Raw genomic sequence first — 24,044 nt, 5'->3', positions numbered from 1 at the left:
GGGAGGTGGTGGAGCCGCTACCCCCAGAGGTGTTCAAGAGGTGTTTGGATCTGGCGCTGGGTGATACGATTGAGTGGTTACAGTGGTAGTGCTGAGTGGACGGTCGAACTGGATAATCTTAAGGGTCTTTTCTCCCCTGGATGATCCTGTAACCCATTGATCCTATGACGGGGGCTCTCCGGCAGGGCACGGACCGGCTCCCCTCGCGCCGCCGCGGGAGCGCGCGGGGCGGGGCGGGGCGGGGCTGGCGGGCTCGCGCCCAGGGGAGGCTTTCGCCAACGGGTCCGCGCGGGAGCGCCTTGCGCGCTCCCGGCGCTTCCTTCCGGCCGCCATTTTGTCGGCCGTGCCTCGCCGCGCCGCCGCTCGGGGAGGGAGCGCAGAGTGCCCGCCTGCCGCACCCGGACGGACGGACGGACCGACCGCCATCGCCATGTCCAAGCGCCACCGCCTCGATCTGGGGGACGACTACAGCTCCAGCAAGAAACGCACCACCGACGGGTGAGGGGCGGCGCGGCCCGCGGCGGGGCGGGTGGGGGGATCGCGGCGGCTCCCGCGCCATCTGCGCCCCATCCCTGGGTTCGGCCGCCCCTCCGGGGCTGAGGCTCCCCGGGGCGCGGGGCGGCCGCCGTGCGGGACAGGAAGAGGCTGCAGCGACGCCGCCTCGGCCGAGCAGGCCCCGAAGCCTCGCGGCTCCCCGGAGTGCTGGGCCTGGCCCGGCATCGGCCGCCCCGCCGGGCGGGCCCCTCGGGGGGGCGGATGGCGGAGGGAGCGGGCGGGAGGGCCTCGTGCGGCGGCGCCGGGAGGGGGAAGGGAGGAAGGCACCGGCCCAGCCGCTCGGGCGAGTGGGCTGGGCTGGGCGCCCGTGGCGGGGGTGGCGCGCTGCTGGGCCCGCGCCCCCGCGCCACGCTTTGTTTGCAGTTCTTCGTATTTATATTCGCCCTTCCCACTCCTTCTCCCCTCTTCCTTTGTATTGATTTGTTTATTCTTTCTGGCTTGAGGTGTCTGGCAAACGTGGGCCTGGAGGTGAGCACGAGGTTTGTGCAGCCCGTGTTATTAGTGCCTGCACTGGTGGGAGCGTTGTTCCTTTGTTAACGTTTTTCATCAGTCACCCTCGGTGGTGTGCTTGGCTTGAAGTAAGAATCGATGGTGAGGTGGGTTTTGAGGTAGGGGGCAAGGGAGTGATTATTTTTTCCTTTGTTTTGCGAAGGTTAAAGTTTTAGGACTGTACTGCACACGGTTCAACGTATTTTTGTTGAAGTTAATGTAATTGCAGGAACACAGACAAGGCACTGGTGCTGTCCTTAAATTCAGCGTTGCTTTAGAGCTTTCTTTACATAATCTTTTCCCCTCTAATTGGGCAGGAGGGGGAGGAAAGGCAGAGGCTCGTAAAGGAAATTTCTAAAGTCTCAAGGAGTACAAAGAAATGCAATGTTTGTTTAGTCAGGCCTTCTTTATGTAGCACAGGAGATGTTCATGAATTAAACAATTACTAAAGTCCATCAGCATTGTTTTGGAGTGTTTATCTAAGAAAAATCCTTGAGTTTGTCCTCAAGGGTTCCAATAAGTATAAGTCTAATGTAGCAGTTAATATTCACTGCTAAACAGCCTTTGCAAAACTTGGCCTTTTTTAATGTAAGCTTGTATAGCTTCAGTTTTTAACCCCTAGAGTTTGATGCATTTTTCTCAGCTAAACAAAGTTTATTATTCAACTTCTGTTTCCTGTCTGTAGGATCATCATAATAATGTTTTTTAAAATAAATGTATTGAACTATTTGTCTCCGTTAATGCATTGTTGTATGATTTCCCCGAGGTTGAAATACCTTGTACTCTGAGTCTGCAGAAAAGTTGTACATATACAGCTTTTCTGTATGTAGAGGCTTTTGTAAAATTACCAAGTGGTTATGTCAAAACCGGGCGTTATTTAAATGTGGTACGACTGTTTCAGCTGGTTGTAAAGATAATCATAGGTCAGTATTTCCCTGTTTGTATATTGGTGGGTTTCATAGTTTTGGTGTGGCTTTATTTGTTACTGTTTTTATTGATCATGTAGTGTTATTCCGAACTCTTAGTCTTACCACTTTGTATGTACTGCAATGAGTTCCCACCAGTGTTAAACTAGAAGACATTGACCTTTATGGTACCTAAAAGCTGTAGAAATGCTGGTCTTATGCCCCTTCTTTGTCCCCACCTCTGCTAGTAAAAGCATTAAATGGTATAGGACTGAGAACAAGTCACTATAAGCGTAATTACTGAGCATGATTATTTCTTAAATGACCTGAAATCTTAATTCGTGTAGCATGAGGCATACTAATGTTACATGGTTGGTTTATTTTGGAGTAGTTTGGTTTTGCAGCTTATGCAAGGCCAAAAGGAAGATGCGTGGAGTCTTGTTAAAAGCGTGTGTGTACACGTCTGCCTCTGTGTCGAGAGCGCCTTTCTGCAATTCGGGTGGTTTTGGAGCGGGATTAAGCTGGATGAGCTCCTTGCATGGTTACCACTTCACATTCAGAACAGTAGTTTGTCTTGCATCCAAACTGGACTACCTGACAAAATATGAAAGTTACTTTAAGTGAACCTGTATTTTTTTAGTTCCTCTTTGATGGAGGCCCCTGTTGGTATGGGTGGCTCTACACGGCAGCAGTGCCACATGGGCTCTACCTGTTCAACAGGTTTGTAATTGTTGGTGTAACCGTAAACATCTGTATGACATCTGTTTTCTTCCAGACTTAAAGTATTGTCTGTGAAGTAAAAAACATTTTGCAAAAATAGAAATTGTATGGAAGGTTTTTGGCTACAGTGTTTCTATGAATTACATACATACTATTTTAAAATATGTTATTTTCTTTTTAGTTGTAAATATTTCAGATTATTCAGATATGTCAGTTACATGTATTTCAGTTGTGTAACATCAGTTGGTTATTTTCTGGATAGAACTGAAACTCCTTTAGCTGCACTGCCTTTTTTGCATCAACTATTGCTGTGCTTAGTAATGGGGAAAAGTACTGATGGTCTTTTCGATGGGTTTAAACTTTCACTGTGATGATCAGTGGTTTAACTTGAGTCCTTTATTTCCATTTTTATTTTTACATTTTTTTTACCAAAAGAAGCGCTCTTATTTAGTGATTGTTACAGTGCTTCTTTTGTGTTCATATCTGTATATATTATATATCACGTAGGGAAGTGGAAGCAGAGAGCAGACCAGACTTTTTCACTTAAAAGCAGAGCAAAAAATCCCAACCCCCTTCTGATCATGGAGGCTGTTATGGGTTTCAGGCACAAGACAAACGTGATTAAATTATTATTTTACTGTTAATTTTTGTGTTTGAGTTCTGTTTTCTCTGTGCAATATTTAAAATGCTAAAATGTGACAGTTTATAAGTGAAGAACTGCCCAGCCACAGTTTTAGAAAGTTAAGGAAATTTAATATGGCAGCATAACTGTCATTCCTCTTTTTGCTTGTTGACCAAGGGAGTCTGTGTCTGCTAAGCTTCAGTAATAATGGGAGACTGGGTAACAGTTTTAGGGGAAGTGCTGCTATGTAATTATCAGTGTTGGAGAGTAAGTTTGAAGGCACGTTGTATGTTGTGTTGTTTCTATGGTAGGATCTTGTCCCTGCTTCTCTTCTGCTTTTTGAAAACAAGAAAGATACTCAACTCCCTTTATTAATACATAAATAGTTTTGTACTTCTGAAATGTACATATAGCTTGATACGTTTCCTTTCTGTTTGCATAATTAAAAAGCTGTAAGAGTTCAGTGAAGAAACTGAGACATGGGGGATTAATGGCACTTCCCATGTTGGATTGTATTTGTAGTCCATTTAATTCACTGTTTTGTTCATCAGGTTGTATTTTTGTCCGTTTTAAGCCCACACAAGTATCTCCCAACAGGGAAAATAAGTGCTACAAGGGAGAGTTTGGGAGGCTACATCAGAGAACCTGATCCAAGTTAGAATTAATGCTGGTGGGAAGGTTGGTTCTTCACAAGGCTGGTGAAATGCTTGTGCTGACACATGGGAAGGGTTGGCAATAGTGTGGATATGTTCATTTCAGCACTAGGGCTGCTTCATGGGGGGCTGAAGCTTACCGAAAGGTACACTTGATGGTCTGCAAGTGCAGAAGCTGCTGATGTGATACTGTGTAAGTAAATGGTTGTGGAATAGATTTTGTTGATGTGGTTTATTTACACTTTAACGAGATACCAGTGAAGGATAAAAATCCTTCGGAAACACACATACACAAAAGAAGGCTGTAAAAAACCAAACCGAAACCTGCACATTAGTAGTGTGATTTATTCTACCTTCAGTGAAGTGTGTTGTTGCATTTTACCCTGGCTTTACTATTCTTGATTTGCTTTTATACCTTTATTTCTTTTTCCTGCTTATGTTACTGTTGTACCATGCACTCGTATGTCCTGGTGCCTGCAGGTTTTGAAAAGATGAATAGCTCATCAGCTGCACATCCAAAGCTTTGTTGCTGTCTGATACATGCTATTAGACTTACACCATCTTAGTAGCACAATGGAGCCTAGTTCCTTCGAACAGGGCTAACTTCCATATGGAGAATATGAACCTGTTGGGTTCTGCAATATCTGCCTGGCATTTTACAGTAAGAAGAGATTTCTAGCTTGTACAGTATTTGACTGTGTTAGAAGTAATGTTAAAGTGAGGCTATCTCAGATTCAAACAAATGCCCTAGAAAGGGTCTTAATTTTTAGATTACTCAGAGTCTAAAACTTCAGGATAATCTGTATACAACTGAGTTAAGTAAGTGGCAGTAAACAGTATGTTTTGTAATCTTTCTTTGTGTTCAGTGAGTCTATGTTAAAAGAAGTTATGTTAAAAAAATCTTACTATGACCTCTGTTGTCATAATATGTTGAAGTACTGAGGGGAAAAAAAAAAGGCTGCATACATTACATTAATTTATATGAGAAGAGTAGTGGTGGTCGTTTCCAAAGCACAGCACTTTTGTGTACTACTTATTTGTAGAATAATCTTGGTTACTGCATCTTCCCCGTAGGTCAGAATTTAGTATTATTTTAGTAGTTACATTTGAATGCCAACTGTATGTATTAAAAAAAAAACTCCGGAGAGGGGTGTTGGCAACAGTTTTCTTTGGATGTGCTCTCTAGACATGCCTGAGTGTTGGTGAAGAAGGAGGCGAGGTTTTGTTTTTTTGCTTAATATCCTTAGAAATATTTGTGTGCACTTACTATAAAGCTGGTGTTGACTTAGTTTGTTGTTTTGCCTTTTTGATGGGATTTCAGTTAACGCACAAAAAGAGCCAAATGTTAGGATATCCTCAGTTTTGCAGGCAAAGATGCTGCTAATCTTTTAACTTAATCTAGTTTAAAATGGGGTGGAGTGTTTTTGTAAAGTAGGGCTTGTTTCAAAGTCCTGAACAGGGAATTTTTATTAAAAGCATGCAACTGTAGTTTTTAGATTCTTTTGTGATTGTGTGCTTGTAGGAAGATTGGGGTTGTGTGCAAGAGCAAGTACATGGACTTGCAGAATTAGAAACTCTCAAAAAGACTGAGGCCAGAGTTTGAGAATACTGTTTTTCTTTTGCACATGCAGTGGATTTTTCTGCTTAATATTTGGAACAAATGGGATTACATAAGTGCTGTTTAAGTGTGTGGTAGGAAGTGATACTGGAGAAGGTACTGTACAGCTTGGTAGTGTTGGATTAACAGTTGAACTCCATGATCTTAAGGGTCATTTCCAAACTAAATGATTCTGATTCTGTGAACTGTAGTGGCTAGTTTTAAGTCTTAAGTTCCAGACTCAACAACCTGTGTATCAAAGTTAACGGAGTCAGAATTGTGTATAAGACTTGAAACAAAAACGCTACGGAGTCATTGTGGAATAATAAAATCAAACTTTCCTTTCATGGCTTGCTTATTATCTTGAGTCAGTTTTTTGTGGGTGAGTATAATTCCTTTAGTAGGTAGGCAAAAAGACTATTTAGTGTTCTCTTTTGCAGCAGCAGCGAGTAAGGATGAGAGATCTGCACTGCACAGCTGATTCTTTATAATCATTAAATGAAGAGGGTTAAATTTTTCATCTCTCCATGTGTTAACTTTATTCAGTCTTGCCTGTAATGAGAGGAAATGTTGTAGTGTTTAGGTACAACAAGTGTAGCTATACATATATCTAATGTTGAGTATGCATCGTATATACTGTTGTTACTCCTTGGTGCTTATCCTTCCAGGTAAAGATTTGGTTTGTATCCGCTTTATACTGGGTATCTTTAGGGTTGCATTGTATTTAAATTCCTCCTCTACATTTAAATATTCAAGTGTCTCATTTTCTGCTGTGTCTCTTAACTCATTTTAGGAAAGATCGGGACCGGGACAGGGACCGAGATGACCGTTCGAAAGATCGTGACAGGGATCGTGACAGAGATAGAGATCGTGACAGAGAAAGGGACAAGGAAAAGGATCTGCGACCTGCATCTAACTCTACATACTATGCGGCTGCTGGGTTACCAGCTATAAAACCAGCAATGATTCCACACAGTATTAACCCTTTCACAAATCTACCACATACACCACGATATTATGATATCCTGAAAAAAAGGCTACAACTTCCTGTCTGGGAATATAAAGAAAGATTTACGGATATTTTGATTAGGCATCAGTCATTTGTGCTGGTTGGAGAGACTGGGTCTGGTAAAACAACACAGGTGAGTTCTTATCTCTGTGATGATACTGCATTTTTTTAAAGATTGTGGCTGTTGGTAGGTGTGCGTGAGAAAAGAATTGTATAAGAATACTTCACAAGCTGTAAGAAAAACTAATTTAATGAATGTTGTATTTGCTTAATGAGTGCAAAGGTGAGGAGAATCTTACAGCGTCTTCCACTTTAAAAATCCAGTACTGCTCCCAGGCCCCTGCTTCCATTGGGCTTTATGAGTTGGTAGGTCTCTGGTAGAGGAAGATAGAGATTTAATGGTGTGACAGAAGTGTACTAATCCACAAACTGAAGTGGTGGTTCCAAATAATTTGTTCAGCTGTCTGTGTAGATAGCAGCTACAAAGTATGAACTCGTTCATGTTTTATGAAACTTACTGCTACAGATAAAAAATTAAAAGGAATTAAAATGTCAGATACAATTCTGACATGTGATTGAATATCACCAAAACACATGATTCAAACTTGAGTGTTTGAATACTTATGTTTCCTTGTTACTGAAACTTTTCAGAGGTTGTAGAGCTTTTCAGTGCTGCAGTTAAAAATCACTTTTTTTGGTAGAGTGATGGCTTTAAAAGTCTTCCTCAGCACCAAAAGTAATGATAACAGATGTGCAGAGCTTCCTTAAGCCTCAAGAAAAATTTTGAGGACCAGTAAATACGGAATGTCTTAAGATACAAGGAACACCTGGGTATTTATAGCAGAGCAAACTTGTTCAAAACTTTATCCTCTGGTTTGCCGTGTAGTCTGTGGAAAAGTAATGTTAAAAAGTTCTTTGTTCTATAATCTGATAAAATCCATTTATCTAGACTGAAAATAAAAATGGAAGAATATTCTAGTCTCTATAAAATGGATTGTAGCTAACTGTAGTTCTTACAGACAGTAAATTTTTGGTCATAAAATTTTGGATGTTGAGAAAATGTGAAGGACATAGTAGTACATTGGATATCTTTTATACCTGTGCCTGAAATATCTGAAGTTACAGGACCTTGCTGCACATTCTCGGAACCAATGTATTGTTCAGAAGGTAGTGTTATGACATTATCTGTATTGCTTTTGTGAAGTGTGTAAGCCAAGACCAGGACTGTATAGAATTCTTGGGAAAGGTTTGATTATGTAGTTATTTGGAAGATGCAGCATCCTGAATATTATATTAAAAAATGGTACTTACCTATATGAAAAGAAGATTACTTGCTGTGTGATCTGAAAACTTGTAGATGTAAGGGTTGTGTCATTGTCGTTCCTCAGGCATAAAGCTTTTCTTGAGTTTTCTTAGTACTTTAACCCTTACTTTCTGAAAGGATTTAAGTAATTTAACACATCTGGGATTTATGCTACCAGAAGCACATAAGCTGTCTCGAAAGTTTCCCTGCTTCCTCTGAATTTGCTCTGTGACGTTGCAGATACATTTTGAAATACTTGACAGTGTCTCTGTAGGGACATACCACTGAAAATTGTCCTGCTGCCACCTAATGAAAACTTTGTTTTGCATGTGATAGTGTCACATCCTTTTTGTGGTCAATTGCTGCCTTAAAACCTATTGGGGGATGATTGTTTTTCTTCTCCTTAAATTCATTGATCAGAGCAAGCTAAATACTTTTCTGCAGCTAAGAAATCCTTTGCTGCTCAAACTGCAAGTGTACATGAGGTATTAATGCCAACTTTATACAAATAAAAACAAGCAACATTTGAAAAATACTATTTCCAAAATTATTATCTTCTCTTTCGTTGGGATAGTAGAAGGCTATACAGTAGTAGATAATCTTTTTCATAGTGAGCTGCTGCCTTTCAAGTCCCTTCCCTGATTATTATCTGCACCTCTCCTATGAAGACAGGCTGAGAGAGTTGGGATTGTACAGCCTGGAGAGGAGAAGGCTCTGGGGAGGCCTCATTGTGGCCTTTCAGTACCTAAAGAGGACTTAACAAAAAACCATGGAGAGTGACTTTTTACATGGGTAGATAGTGATAGAACAAGGAGAAGTTACTTTTAAACTGAAAGAGGGGAGATTTAGATTATGTGTTAGGAAATTTTTCACTGTGAGAGTGGTAAAATGCTGGAACAAGTTCCTGGAGAAGTTATGAATGCCTCATCCCTGCAAGTGCTCAAGGCCAGGTTGGATGGGGCTTGTAGCAGTCTGGTCTGGTGGGTGCTGTCCCTGGCCATTGCAGGATGGTTGGAACCAGATGATCTTTAAGATCCCTTCCAACTCAAACCATTTTGTGATTCTGTGATTATGTGCATGTTTTCTTTTTAGTCTTGTAGAGCACCCAGAATTGGAAATGCTTGGCTCAGACAGTGGAAAAAACAGAATATGAAACTCTTCTCACTTGTTTCACATAGATTTAAGCTCCAAAGTACTCAAGAAGTATATTGGAAGCCAAGACATTAATTTTCAGTTCTTTAGTGTTTGCAGTGGCTTGATTTGTAATTTAAACTTAACCTTCAAAGTTAACTGGTTTTTCTAAATGCGCTGGGAACATGCTCAGTGGTGAAATGGGTGTGCCTGATTTCTCTTAGGAAGGAAATAATTACTTGCTGTAATTGCAATGTTCACTGTCTTTTAAATATGGGATCATATGTGGTCCTGGTATAATAATCTCACTTTTTTTTGTAAAGAGAATGGTAGAGTAGCATCTCCTTTGTGTGTTGATGTAACATAAGTGATGCCACTTTTCAGCAGAATTTCTTGGTGAGTAAAGTTCAGAAGCAAGGTGATGCAGAGTATAGCTTAATCCTTGTCCTTTGCAGTGTGCAGGAGAACTGGTACAGGTTCTCAGATAATGAAAATTCAGAGAATTCTGCCATGCAACAAAAGTTAAAAAACTGAGGAAGTTTTCAGTAAGTTGGAGAGGCTCAAAAAAGCCAGAAAGGGCAGTGCTCTTCTGTTTCTTGCTCTGCATTCTCTAAAATCATGAAGTTCCTTTGACTTTGAAGTAGTCTGTAACAACCCTTAGTGCATTTATCCTTGATCTTAGAGGCCACTGTATGTGTAGTTGCTGCTTCCTCCGGTTTATGGAAGTTATATTTGAAAATCTCTCTTAATTGAGAAAGTCCTTGAGATTAAATGGTGCTGACTAAAGCCATTCCTCCTGCTTTTGATATTGATAAAATGACTTTTTTTAAGGAAAGTCAGGAGTTTTGATGATGGTATAGGGTTTCTTTCTGTCAGAGGAGTTAAGTTTAGGCTAGGTTTCATAAGAACCAGGTCATAGGAAGTGTTCAGTATATTCCCAGACATGACTGAAGTAAAAAAAATGCAGTATGGCACAGCCCTTTTTCCCAGTATTTGTATGTCTTTAAAAGCTGGACAGGAAGAGTCTTGGGGTGGTTGTCTGTATCAGCCTAGCACAGGGAAGTCTGTGGAACCCTTTTCTTTCATTTGACAGCAGTGCTGAAGGATTTTGGAAAATCACTTTTAAATTGGTTTTATTTCATGCTGCAGTGGCCTGACAGACCTGCTGGTTCAAAATTTATTTCAGGACTTGCTCTATTTAAAGTCAAAAAGCTTCACCTAGTATTCTTAGAGTTGAGCTGTTACTAGTGACTTGGGAAGCAGGGGAGCCATGTATATGATACAGGATAGGCTTTCGTGTTGCTGCTGTTAAGTGTTCAAGAACTGCTATTACTTCTGGTTTTGAATAGGATTTTCAGAAATTTGAGTTCTTCACACCAGTCTAGTAGTCTCCTGTCGTATTTTGATTCTGTTTGCCTTATTTTTCTTACATTTATAGTGGAAGTATATTCTTCATTTAAAAAATGAAGAAAAAATGCATTAGACCACACTCATCTGCTTCTGGGTATGTTTTAGTGTTTACTTACGTCCATTTTGCTGTGAATATATAGTAATGAAGAGCAGACATTTTCCTGGTTTAAATTATGCTGCTTTCTCTCTTATTCCTCATTGGTACAATGTACAAAGGATATGTTTTCTTTTTACTCTTCGTGCTTTTAAGAATACTTGAAAAGTAGTTACTAGGAACCGAGTGGGGTTTTTTTGGTCTGTAGGCTTGGAACTGGTTAGGCCTGGAGGTGTCTCCTCATAAAGTGTCACACTGAGAACATTCTATCGCCATCAAACTGTTACTGACCTTAGGAACTCTGAATAAAACTTATTTTGGATGATTCTTACTGTTTCAAGATTCCTAACAGGAGCAGAAAACTAGTGACTGGCAAATAAAATGAGTGCTGGTACAGGAAGGAAAGCATAGGGGTTTTATATCAGGTTGATGAAATTTCTGAAAAACAGTAATAAACCGAATGAACTTAATTATCTGTTCATTTTATTTGTTGCACTACTTGGCTAAGACAGTTCTTTATTACTGAAATAATTATTTTTGCTTAAATGTTGTAATAAGCATTACTTTTTAAAGACAAAAAATACATTTTTGTTTACTGTAAAATTGAAACTGTGCTACTGATCTCAAATTTTGAGTGTGTTAGCTTTAATTTTGGTTGTCCTGGATCGTGTTGGCTGCTGCTAAGTATGTGTAAAAGGTATTGATCTAACAGGGCTAAAATGTACGGTGAACCTATGTATTTCCTTGATAGCTTCAAAGATAGTTATGTACATGCTTAATGAGAGTGTGCTTTATTTAGTGGCATTGAATCCAACTAACTAGTCTTGTCTGCTCTCCTGCTTTGGATATTTTTGTGTGTGCAGTTGGCATCTCTGTGGAATTTTAACTAACTTTTGATTCAACACAAAGGTTACAGATTCCATGTGACCTTTTGAAGTGTGTTTATCATTGAACTTGATTCTTGACAGATCCCTCAGTGGTGTGTTGACTACATGCGCTCATTACCTGGCCCAAAGAGGGGAGTAGCGTGTACCCAGCCCCGAAGAGTGGCTGCGATGAGTGTGGCACAGCGCGTTGCTGATGAGATGGATGTCATGCTGGGCCAGGAGGTTGGTTACTCCATTCGGTTTGAAGATTGCAGTAGCGCAAAAACCATTTTGAAGTAAGTATGGCAGCTGTCAGGTAAAGGTATAACAGCGTACTTGGAGCTGGGGGAATCACAGGGTAATGAAGGATGTGAGCAAAGTTATGAAAGGAGTAATAAGGGAGTGATTCTGTGGATTGGTGCCTTGTGTCTGAGTGGGGAAGAGAGATGGGAGCCATAGCATGAGCTGAGAGAAACTGAGGTGTGAGGCATGAGTAGAGCTGGAAATTATTCATTCCTTCTCAAGAAATCACTGAACTCTATAGAATTTGATTTTAAATGATCCGTAAAGGAGGTGGTGATCTGAATGAGTATTTTATTATTAAGGCGCTATTCATAATAAAGCGCATCAGCATGGAGTTTCTCTTTGTTGTGCATTCAGCTGATGTTTTTTGTGTGGTATCTCCTATTCACGGTACTTCTGGTGAAGTTCAGTAGCTTATTTCAGTAAAGAAAACTTCCCAAAGATTCAACACTGGCCTAAACCTGACTCTGAGAGACATAGTCCAGGAGCATTTTAGTTGTCAGCTGCTATAGATTCCTGTGCTGCCAGGAGCCAGGTGCATGTAATACGTCATTTTCAGATTACATTTAAAATGCTCAGTTAAAAACACCACATAGTGTGGTTCAAGGATTAATACTTCTCTATCAAAAGATGTTTTCTCCTTGGTCATACAAGTTATTGAAGGGCTGGGCATAAAGTTAACGTGGAAAAAGAAATGTAACAGTAACAGAAAAGTCAGAAGTGAACAGATGATCTGCAGACAGAAAAGGAAAGCAGTTGCAGAAACACTATATCTTGGATTTTAGAGGGTGTTTTTCCTTCTTCCCTTTCTTTTCCTGTCTCTTGAGCTTAGGTGTGGAATAATAATGCTGCCAGTAATAGTCTACAAACTTTCGTAAATGTTACTGAACCTTGTTTCCCCCTCTCTCTTTTTTTTAAGCTTCCCGCCCATAATCCCAGATTCCGCTTATACTCTGTTTGAAAACTTGAAATGGGCTTGTTACAGTGTTGGAAGTAGTTTGCTGGTGTTCCTACTTTTAAAAAGTTGATTAAAAGCTTAGTTCAAGCAACCAGGTGAATATGAAAGAGGATTCTGCATCAAACTTAATAAAAAGTGTGTTGGGATTGTTTCTGTTTGTGTTCAGGTATATGACTGATGGTATGTTACTTCGTGAAGCAATGAATGATCCTTTGCTGGAGCGCTATGGTGTTATAATTCTTGATGAGGCCCATGAGAGAACACTGGCTACGGATATCTTGATGGGAGTTTTGAAGGAAGTTGTAAGACAGAGATCTGATTTGAAGGTCAGTAATGATGAAGTCCAACAGTATCTCTGTTCTAGTTGCAGGCATAGTGGATAGAGTATGTGTGCTTACCATTAGCTGATTTTTATAATTGTTTTTTGATCTGTGATAATGTATATTGGAAGGCTAACCTAGGAAATTCTTAATGTGCTTTGTACTGAGGAAGCTTCTAGAAACAATGTAATTGTAGTTTAACCTTATGTATTGGACTTGGAATCTTTTTGGACCTTTATAACAAGGGTGCTGTATTCAGGTAATGAAAGCATTCTTAATGTCGCAGTCAGCAATTTACTTTCTTAAAGTTACATATTGTGTGCATAACATGTCACAAATTCTTGTAAACTTTGAGTAACTTTTTGTCCTCCAAATCTACAGGTTATAGTTATGAGTGCTACTTTAGATGCTGGCAAGTTTCAGATCTATTTTGATAACTGTCCTCTTCTAACTATCCCGGGTCGCACCCATCCTGTGGAGATATTCTATACTCCAGAACCCGAAAGGGACTACCTTGAGGCTGCCATTCGAACAGTGATACAGATTCACATGTGTGAAGAAGAAGAAGGAGATCTTTTACTCTTTCTTACTGGACAAGAGGTATTTTATATTCTTCTGTTTTCCATTCATTGAACCATACAGAAACTATTTTAAGTGACTTGTGTAGACTGAAACACTTAGTTTCCTTTTCTAGTTTATTATTTGGATGACCTGTGGTTTACCGCCATATGCTTTAGGTCCTTTGACATGGTACATATCTGTAATGTAAATGCTGTGCAAGGCCTTTCTAAAATGAAAATTCTCATCAACTCAGGTACTTTAAAAACAGAAACCTAGAGAATGAACCCTAGGTTTGTACTGATGGGAACTCTAAAGATCTGGGTACCTGAGAGCATCCTTGGTTTTTATTGAAAAAATAGTTCTGTGCACTTCTGTACGTGTATTGTACAGCTTTACTGAAGAATAACAATTTGGTTCTGCTACTTAGCTATCAGTAGTAGTTTTAATAAGATGTTCAGGTTTTGTTTTTTTTTTTTATTAATAACTTTGAATATTAGGCTGTAGACTTTATATACCACAAATTCTGGGAGTTAGGTCTCGGAAACAGACTCTGTGCCTTGCAAAAGAGGATTGTATAAAAGCACTTAAAATAAACTACATCAGGAAATGAGGATTTTCTAGAAATCGTAAATACTTGAAATAAACTGTTTTTTTTTTTTTCAGTCCTAGTCTCTTTGAAGCTCTTTTGAGTGTCCATATTGGTAAACTGAGATGGAAAAGAGGTTAAAAACCCATAGCCACTTTGAAATTTTGCTGGACTCAGTCAACCTTTATCTAGTTTTAGTAGGGAAAGAAATGCAGCTGGCAAAAATGTTTTTCAGCTCATTCTTCTTGCAATTACTACTCTTGAAAAAATAGCTTTCAAGGGATGTGGAACAGTTCGGTGTCTTTCTTCTAAGCATACACAACCTTAACTATGCCAAGGGGGGAAAGTGGTACAAGTAACTTGTGATGCTAAAGGTACCCAGGCTTCTTGAGTAGATTTGCCAGTCATAAAGATGTGTTGCCTCTTAAACGAGTTTTGATTAAAGTGTCTTCTGGCAGGTCGTCTCCCTTAGAAAACCAAAGCAATGACTGTCACTATAAAAGCAAATACTCTGACTTTTACATTTGTCCTTCTTGTTTGGAGTATTGCTGTGAGTTGAAGAACAGGTAGGAAGAAATACTGTCAGTGATAGTGACTTTGAAATCTACCTGCTTGGTATTAGCTCGAAGTTGTAGTTCAGACTAGTCGGGCGCTTAAATGTGTGAATTAGTGAAACAGCTATTGCAGAAGGGTGAAAATTGGTGGCAAGAGAAAGGAACACTGCTGCCTGGCCGTTTCAGCAGATTTTATTTTCTCAGCAAGATGCTAAATCAGGCTGGTCTTCAACCTTTCACGAAGCACAAATACATGGCCTTCTGATTTATAAATTAATGCTTGCTACATCAGTTGCTATGTATTATTGTAAATAACCTGTTAAAACAGTAACTGCAGGGCACGAGATGAGTGTCTTCCTTTGGCAAATCGCTCTATACTCCAGACCCACTAGTGCTACAGACATACTCTGTTCTTTTGTATGAACAGATTCTTTGATTTTTTACTGGGTTAATTTGCAGGACGTAATATATTATAAGCAAATTCTGAATAAAATTCTGTGCACAGTACGTGTTCATAGGTTTATTTATGTAGTTAAGCATAAAAGCATCTAACACTGTATTACTGAATCACTGTGCATTGTAAGCCAGCATCCTCTGCTCTGGAGTCTAGAGTTCCCTAGTCTGTGTCAGTTGATGGAGCTGCCCAGGGACACTGGAGTAGACTCTGCCTGAGTCTGAGTTTGGGTGGTTAGCATGAAATTCAAGTCTGGTTTAGCTTTTGTAGAGAAGCTTTGAAATATTTTAACCATTTTGATTAGTGACATTTTGGGGCCTCTGTTGAGTATCATAATGGAGTCTCTGTGTGTATCACTGTTGAATCTACAGTGGTGTGACCTGCTGTACTGTCAAAAATGGGAAAGTGTGCTCTATGTACCATTAGTACTGTGTGCTTCAGGTTCATTAGCCTTAGTAGCTAGGCTAAAATTGATGTATGCTAGGCAGAAGTGCTTTGTAGTTCTTTTGGATTCTTGAAAACAGTATGAACAGGGTGCACGATTGTTTTTCTTGTCAGAAAGAAGCATTTATGAAGCCATATGGAATTATGGAAAGGGAAGATGCTTTAGTTGAAACTGTGAAAATGTGACTTGTTCAGAGTTTAAGAGACTTCAAATGAGGTGTAATTGCAGTGGTCTGTGGTAGAATGGAGGTCCTTATTAGCTGCTGTCTCCTCATCCAAATGAATTTGAAGTAGATTCATATGGGAATTAAGATGGATAGCAGTTAGTTAGTACAGATTAGTTAAGACATAGAGAAGATGATGAAACTTGGAGATAGCAGGGAAGATTCTGTGTTGTCATGCCCAGAAAATTAAAAAAAGCTTAAATGTGTTCAGAAACTAAAGGGATCTTAATTGTATTAGCCTGTTACTGGATGAAGATAAAACTGTTCATAATGGTGCAGAAATATGTGTTCAGTAAAAATTTCCTTCCTGAATCCTGAAAGGAGCAAAAGTACATGATTACATTGTATGAACTGCTATTCAATCCATTAATAATAAAAGAGGATGTTTAAAAACAATTTATTGGGAATGAACATTTTGGAACAGGACTTGTCCTACAGGCTTTGTAAGGAGGAAAGCTCATTTGTTGATTTTAAAAACAAACAACCCCCTGGTATATCAGGAAAATTTCAGAACGTGGAAATAGTGTTCATGTTTAATGCTGGTGTTCAAAAGAGGTATAATCTGGTGTATTGGGTTTGCATGGCCAAGCTTTGGTAGCAGGGTGGCTTCTTTGAGGAGCTGCTAGAAGCTTCATCCATGTCCAGCAGAGCCAGTGCCTGGCAGCTTCAAAGATGTACATGCCATTGCTCAAGGCTGGGCCAGTTAGAAATTGTGGTAATGCCTCTGTGATAACATACTTACGAAGGAAAAAACCAAATTATTGAGCAATTGTAATTGCAGCCAGAGAAGAGTGGGGTGAGAACATGTGAGAGGAAAAACTCTGCAGACACCAAGGTCAGTGCAGAAGGAGGGGAGGAGGTGCTCCAGGCACCAGAGCTGGAATTCCCCTGGAGTCAGTGGTGCAGCCTGTGGTGAAGCAGCTGTGCCTCTGCAGCCCATGGAGAGATCCATGAGGATGCAGAATCCCCCTGCAGCCCGTGGAGGAGACCCCTTCTGGAGCAGGTGGATGCCTGACAGGAGGCTGTGACCACGTGGAAGGCCCGTGGAGAGAGAAGCCCCCTCTGGAGCAGCCTGTCCTTGAAGGACGGTGCCCTGTAGAAGAGTGACCTACACTGCAGCAGCTTGCAGAGATTTGTTGCTCATGAGAGGGACTCATGTTGGAGAAGTTCATGGAGAACCCTTTGCTGTGGGAGGGATCTTATGCTGGAGCAGGACTCCTCTCCCTGAGAAGCAGGAGAAATAACTTGCTATGAACTGACCATAACCCAAATTCCCTGTGTCCCTGTGCTATTAAGTAGGAGGTAGAGCTGGGAAGGAGGGAGGGGTGGGGGGAAGGTGTTTTGAAGTTTTTATTTTACTTCTCATTATCATGCTTTGGTTTTGTTAGTAATAAATTAAATTAATATCTCTAATCTGAGCCTGTTCTGCCTGTGGTGGTATTTGATGAGTGATAATTCTCTGTTCTTCTCTCAACTCATGAACCCATAGTTGTATTTTCTCTCCCCTGTCCAGCTGCAGAGGGGAGTGAGAGAGAAGTTTTAGTGGGTGTCTGGCATCCAGCCGGCATCAACCCACTACACCTGAGTAGCTGTAAACTAGGTTGCCTGTCATCAGTCACAGGCAAAATTGGAAACGGAGGGGGATTTTGTTTCGCAAGGGAAAAGCATAATTACATTTCAGTCAACATGCCTTTCTTAGACAATAGGTGTTGTCAAACTTGTTTTCAGTCTTTGAGATTACGAAGTTGGTAGTCTAGTTGTGTAGATACACATTTGTTAAGCTTGCAGATCTGAGAGGCAGCTGGTTTATTTCTACTGGAGTTCTTCTAAAACAGTATTGGATTTTACACTCCGTTAAGAGCAGTAATCTGAGAGTAGGTGTAGCTTACAGATGAAACTTGTGGGGTGGGAAAGACAAATAATGACATAGGAACTGTGTAGATCTGTCTTACACGTTTTGGTAACGTGGGCGTTTACAAATGCCAGTTATGTTACCTGTCACCTTTTTTAAATAAATCCCAGTGCATCGTTATACATTTATGAGGAAGAATCCAAGCTGCATCTGGAGATGTGAAGTACAGATCAGCAGTGTTCTTCTTGATTGTAGGTAAATATACTTAAAAATGTTGTGACGTTCAGTATTCTAGGAGAGCTTAAAATGATATTGGTAAAACTGATGGTGTAGAAAAGAGTTGCAAAATGTTTTTGATGTTTTGATAGAAAGTTTGGTAAATGAGGGTTTATTTTAAAGGCATGATGTTTTCATCACTGGTTAAACTCTGGAATTGAAAGAAAGCAGAGCCTTTCTTACGTGGAAATTGAAGTAAAAATTGACAGCTCTTTTGGTCTCAGTGGTAGTGGTTGGATGAGGTTAAGAGGAAGTCTGTGTACTGGGCTACAGTGAACACATTGTCTTGTTTAGAGTCATATAGGAAGTATTTGGGGAGTTGGACTGAGCATGAACTGAAAGAAGAGTAATAATACTAATTTTGTTCCAATGCTAAAGGGAGGAAGGTTTTTTGCTTTTCATTCAAGATGATATTAATATTAAATTAATATTAAATATTTCAAATAGATCAGGTCAAAACGATCCTGAATATAGGAATTACTCTGAAGCACATTCAGTTTTGACTTGACAGAGCAGTTTTAGTTATGGTCAAGTGTTGACTTTTTCCATGTATTTCCATGTATTACTTTACATAATTACATAATTTTGCAAAGTTTTGTTTTGCTCAGTTTGTATTCAGAGGTCTGAAATGGTGCAGTTCTTGGTGCCAGTTCTTTTCACTGCTATTTTGTCATTTTAGCTTGCAGCAGTCTTCTTTCATTTCTAGAGGAAGAAAGGGAAATTAGGGAAGTTCCGTGCAGGCTTTGAGGACAAAGGTTGCATTTCTAGAAAGGTTGGTGTCATCAAAGCCAGATGTGGCTAGCTGTGCCCTGTCTGCAGTGGAACTCAGAAGGGGACAGGTTAAGGTGTCTGCCAGATATTTCTAGTTTGTGAAGTACTTTTTATTTACACATTTGTTTCCCTCCCCCCAAATTCATTTTACACAACGTGAAATTGCCTTATGGTTTTTTGGCATTAGTTTCCCTTGGGGTTTAAGAGTTATGTCTATTTGACGCACGTATCCAAGATTAAGCTAAATCTTAACTGTATAGTGTAGCAACTGATCTTCTGTAGATAGGACTGTCATCTCCTGTTTAAGAGTTTAAAGTATGTTTTAACTGGAGTAGTCTTGATGTTTTGCTTATCCCATGAGATTCTTTAAGTATACCAAATACAGGGTCAACTGAAGAAAGGGGTTCTGCAGTAATGTTCCCAAGGACCATATTTACAAAATCACTGAACTCTTATTTTGCATGCTAGGTGTTAGAATTGTTCCATTGAATGTACTTTAATGTCATCACTAGTCACCATCTTTTTATAGAAAGGGTTTCTGTAAAGATGAGGTACAGTTTAGATGAGATTGAGTGGAACCTGGCCAGCAAGTTCACTGGCTGCATAGACCACTTTGGCCTATGAGTTCGAGTGAATGCTGGCACTCGAATTACTTTGGTTTAGGGTAACTCAAGGTCCATCATTCGGTAACTGCTGTTTAGTATCGGTGCAATTTCACTGTACCTTCTCCATGGCAGCACGGATGAGTCTTGCACACAAACAGAAGGCAAGGATTGTTAAGTTGGCAGGAGCAGTGTAACTCAGTAAGTTGAGGCCACAAGTATATTCAAGGGAGTGGGAAGTGCTGAGGGGACTGGGTTTGTTCAGCCTTGAGAAAAGAAGGCTCAGGGTAGATCTCCTCATCATGAGCCGGTATTTAAGGGTGTCTACAATATATATGGAGACTCCCTTTTTACAAAGACCCACATGAAAAGATGAGGGATAATGGATGACAGTTGCCCTGATGAGATTACAATTAGACCCAAGAGGAAAATTATTCACAATGAGAGTAATCAGCCGTTGGAATAAACTTCCAGGGGAAAGGGTAGATTCCACAACATTGGACATGTAGGATTCAGCTGGACAGGGTGTTGGCCCATCTTGCCTAGACTGTGTTTTTTACAAGAAAAGTTGGATTAGATGATCCTTGAGGTTCCTTCCAGCCACATGTGCTGTGATTCTGTGAACTGCATTGCTGCTTGTCATTCTGGGTTTCTTTTTATGGTTGTGGGTTTTGGGGCTTTTTTTGCCTATCATTTAATGGAACGTGTAATGAAACTACTAAGAATCATGTATTTTTTTTTCAGCACAAACTTGCTTCTTAAAGATGTGGTGCACTAACTCAGTAACATATGCAACTGCTTCTGTAATATTTTTCTGTTGTTCGTGGTCTTCAGTATGAGCACCTTACTTTTTACTGCAAAAATGCCATCAGGAAAAGAAATGGATGGGAATTTCTATTGAGCATTCAGCTTGAACATGTAATAAAGACTTTATTTTCAACAGCAGAAAAAAGTAATGTGCACAATAGGCAAAATCAGTCTCTTGTGCAATTAGTTTTATACAGCTCCTTTTAGATGAACTGCTAATAATACGTTCAAATCCTTAGTTTTTGATGCAGAGCCTAGGGTATGTTAGGTACTGGAGTAGTGAGATGATACAAAGCAGTGGAAATGTGGTATTGGAGGCAGCTGATGAGATACTGGCTTGTGGTTCATTTACTTCCAAGTTTCTCTTTGCTGTGTGTTCTGACACAGAGCCTAAGGAACCAATTTGTTTCTAAATGGAGCTGACACAGTCTTTAAAAGTCACACCTGGAAGATTTTTAGTAATAAGGCTTTCATAAGTGATATTTTTTTAGGAAAAAATGAGTATTACTAAATATTACTTAGTAATACAAAGACCTGTTCATGTTTTCAGTCTTGTTAGTATTTACTAGTACGCATCAAAGACGACAGTGGGGTGGAGATTTAAGCATTAGTCCTGTAAGTGGTACTCCTGAAGTTAAGCCACAGGAAAACTTATGGTCCTCTTGGTTTCAATCCTGGCATTCTGAGAGTTCAGGACTCAACTCCTTTTTGTCAAGAGGCTTCATATGCAAAAGTTTGCTTCTGGGCTGGTGGACTTTGCATTTCTAGCTGCACAGAAAAAACACAGCTTCAGTGAGAGGAATAGAAGTCTGTGAATCCAGGTGGTTTTGGGTTTTTAGGAGCTAGCCATTAGCCTGCCTTTTCTTTGGAAAAGTGAGTTAAGATGGAGTAAAATTTCTGTCAGATTCAGGAGGCATAAGTAACCTACTTACCATTCTGTGAAAATCTAGATGGCTGCACTACTGTTACTAATAAATTGGAGGGAAACTGTGCACCCTGGTCTTGCTGTGTTTTCTAAACAATACAATACTAAGCATTGATTCCCATGCAGACTTAGGTCTTGCACAAATGGAAGTTGATGCTAAAATCCTGAATCTCTTTGGTGTCTTAGAATTACTTACTGATACTTAAGCTCCTGAATAAATTCACCCAATCGGGCAGGTACTCTAAATATTGTCTGTTGTCCACCAGTTATTTGAAAACAATGCAGTCTGCTCAGGTTTTTGTCTAGAACCAATCTTAATCACACAGATTTGTTGGAAGGAACACCATTTCAATTAGCTTAAATTTGATTTAATAATAAAAATAATAATCTTGATAAAATGATTTTCCTGATTACAGCTTTTCTTTTCTTACTAAGCTATTTTTACTTAGCTGTAAGATCAAAGTAAAAATTGTTGACTGTCACTTGGATGTTGAGATGACTTTGTTTTCCTGGTTGAAAAATATTCACCACCCCAATTACCTCACTGATCACTAGTACATGCATAAAAAGAAATAATGTCTCTTTACTGATTGTAGTCTGTTTTTGAAGCTTTTCCAGGGAAAATCACTTAGGTGCTGATGGTGTGGAAGAGTGTTGAGGACTCCATGTTAATGTTCAGAGTGTAGTGCTGCTCTTAACTGCTGCTTGATTCTAGTGTAGTGTTGCAGCTAAACTGTAGCTATTGCCTGCGTATTGTAAATTTATTTTGATAGGATCACAATGTTTCTGGAAGCTTTAAAGTACTTAAGATGACTGTCTGGGACAAGTCTGATAACTGGGTTTTGTGAAGTACAGATGTGTTGTGACACTTGCAGCTGAGAAAAATGAGCATTTTCACTGATGTAATCTTTCTTCTTTTTGTGGTCTGCTTGCTGTTTACGTTTTGGTAGTCAGCTCTTGTCAGAATGAGTGCAGTGATGGACAGTTTCATTGACTATGATTTTACTGAGAACTATTTCTCAAATATTAGTCGTAGGAAGTCTTGTTTGTGAAAAACTGTGATCAATCTAGTAACTTCAGCATTGCCAAAAGCCTCACGCTTTTTGTATGTTAGGCCTGTTTTCTTCTTTGGTTAACTCTGAAGCAGGTCCTTGTGTTGATGCGCTGGGCATCATGGGTCTAAGTGGGGTCCTTTGATCCTGTGTCTGTTCCTACTTCCCGCACACCATTACCCACTATCTCAGGTAGTCAGTGTGGTAGTTAAGGGCTTTGAGGAGTTTCTCAGGCATAATCCAAATACAAACCAAGTTAACTCTACCTTGTTGTTCTGCCTGAGAAGAAGTTTCTTCTCTGTGCAGATTGATACAATAATCTCTCTTCAAGGAAGGGGTTTTATAATGAATTTGTTTGGAGTAGATGGTGTGCAAATATTTAAAGTTGTATGGTTTGTTTGTTTGTTTTTAAAAAGCCTTTCATACTGGAATAAAGTGGGATGATTGAATTAGACTTGCTAAATCTTTAAAGGATTAAAGATAGGATTGTGCCTTAAACTATATGTCTCATATTTCTGGATTTAAATGTCTTCATGTGATGCAAACAAATCTTGAACACTCAAAGTCATCCTTAATACTTTCAAACTACTTATTTTACTACACATAATTCTTCTAGCTTGTGTACTTGGGGATACCAGTTTTGGTCATCATCTGTGTGGTTCTGGATACAGTTAGAATCATAAAATTTCCTGAATTGGAAGGGACCCACTAGGATCATCCAAGTCCAACTCCTGGCCTTGTACAGGACAGCCCTAAGGGTCACACCCTGTGCCAGAGGGCTTTGTCCAAATGTTTCTTGACTCTGGCGGGATTGGTACTGTGAGGACTCCTATAGGGAAGTTGATGTACTAGTAGTAGATATACTGAAGCAGATACACTGTTCTCTGGTACTGTGGTAAATAAAAGGAAACTACTCTTTCCTTTTTAAAATTAAAACTACTACGATTAAAGAATTCACTTAACACTGTCTTCAGATGAGTGACAGTGGCTCTTGGTGTTTTTCATCCTTCTTAAAGCAGTTTATGAGAGGTTTGTAGTTATCTGCAATTCTGCAAATATGGCATCTCTATTTTGAAGTGTTCTAATGAGTCCTGATTTGAAACTACATTGGTAAACTCTAGGAAGAATGAATACTTTAATCTCTTCTGAAAGTTGATCAGTAGCTGTGTACATATGTCCTGAAGAGTGTAGTGCTTTTGTTTTTCTTTGCTTGCTTATATTTTGCCTTCTCTTAAATATAAAACTATCCTGGAACCTCTAGTCATTACTAATGAAGACTCTGCATCCTGTCCAAGCATCACAGCTTTCCCAGTTACACAGTAAAATCTGCATAAATTCCATGAATGGTGTAGTGACCTCCAGACCAGGAACTAAGGTCTGCGCTGTATTTTTGTTTATATGAAATATTTAACTCCCTTTGACCTAGGAGGCTATTACTGAACTTGCATGGGGTTATCAGGAGAACAAGGTATACTTACACCTGCATTAAAAAAAAAAAAATTCCTTTCTTGTAGTAAGCCAGTAGTGGGCATTCCAACTCAATGGTTTTGTATACCCCTTATTTTATGAAGATGTGTTGGATTTGTTGGCAAAGTGCACAGTTTTGGTAAATATCTGCAATTCATTCAAATTGGCAATGCATTACTAGACAGCATTAGGCTTACTCTTAAAAGGGCCCTTGGACATCAAAGAGGAAGAGCCTTCATTTTGCCATGCTTATATTAATTGTATAGACTGATCAATATAGAACAAGTATTGTCTGTGCTTCTTTGAAACATATTCAGTGCATTTGTGCTGAGAATTTAAATGTCTCTTTAAAAACAAGTGAAATACCCAGATTTGGTGCAGATCTACCTGAATTTATGATTTCTAAAAAGGAGGCTGCTTTTGCTTTTCAAATCACAGTTTAAAGCAATCATTTTACAAAGCCTTTAGATTACCAGTTCCGTATATTTGCTTTAGGGTCGTAAGTATCACTTCAGCTTCAGGCTAGTGAATGTG

At 39.6% G+C, this 24,044-nt stretch overlaps 1 protein-coding gene across 1 annotated transcript in view; it reads left to right on the top strand.

The window, feature by feature from the left end:
- Nucleotides 1–322: 322 nt before the first annotated feature.
- Nucleotides 323–24,044, top strand: part of DHX15 (DEAH-box helicase 15) — a 46,797-nt gene continuing 23,075 nt past the window's right edge. Inside the window, exons 1-5 of the mRNA XM_048302863.1 lie at nt 323–498; nt 6,335–6,683; nt 11,457–11,650; nt 12,782–12,941; nt 13,317–13,535. Of these exons, the coding sequence (XP_048158820.1) occupies nt 431–498; nt 6,335–6,683; nt 11,457–11,650; nt 12,782–12,941; nt 13,317–13,535 (990 nt within the window). The 5' untranslated portion in view covers nt 323–430. The remainder of the gene's footprint in view (nt 499–6,334; nt 6,684–11,456; nt 11,651–12,781; nt 12,942–13,316; nt 13,536–24,044) is intronic.

The sequence above is a fragment of the Corvus hawaiiensis genome, chromosome 5 (genome assembly GCF_020740725.1).
Source record: "Corvus hawaiiensis isolate bCorHaw1 chromosome 5, bCorHaw1.pri.cur, whole genome shotgun sequence".
Taxonomy (NCBI): Eukaryota; Metazoa; Chordata; class Aves; order Passeriformes; family Corvidae; genus Corvus; species Corvus hawaiiensis.
Note: the sequence above shows the minus strand (reverse complement) of the source record. Positions and strands in the feature narration are given on the sequence as shown.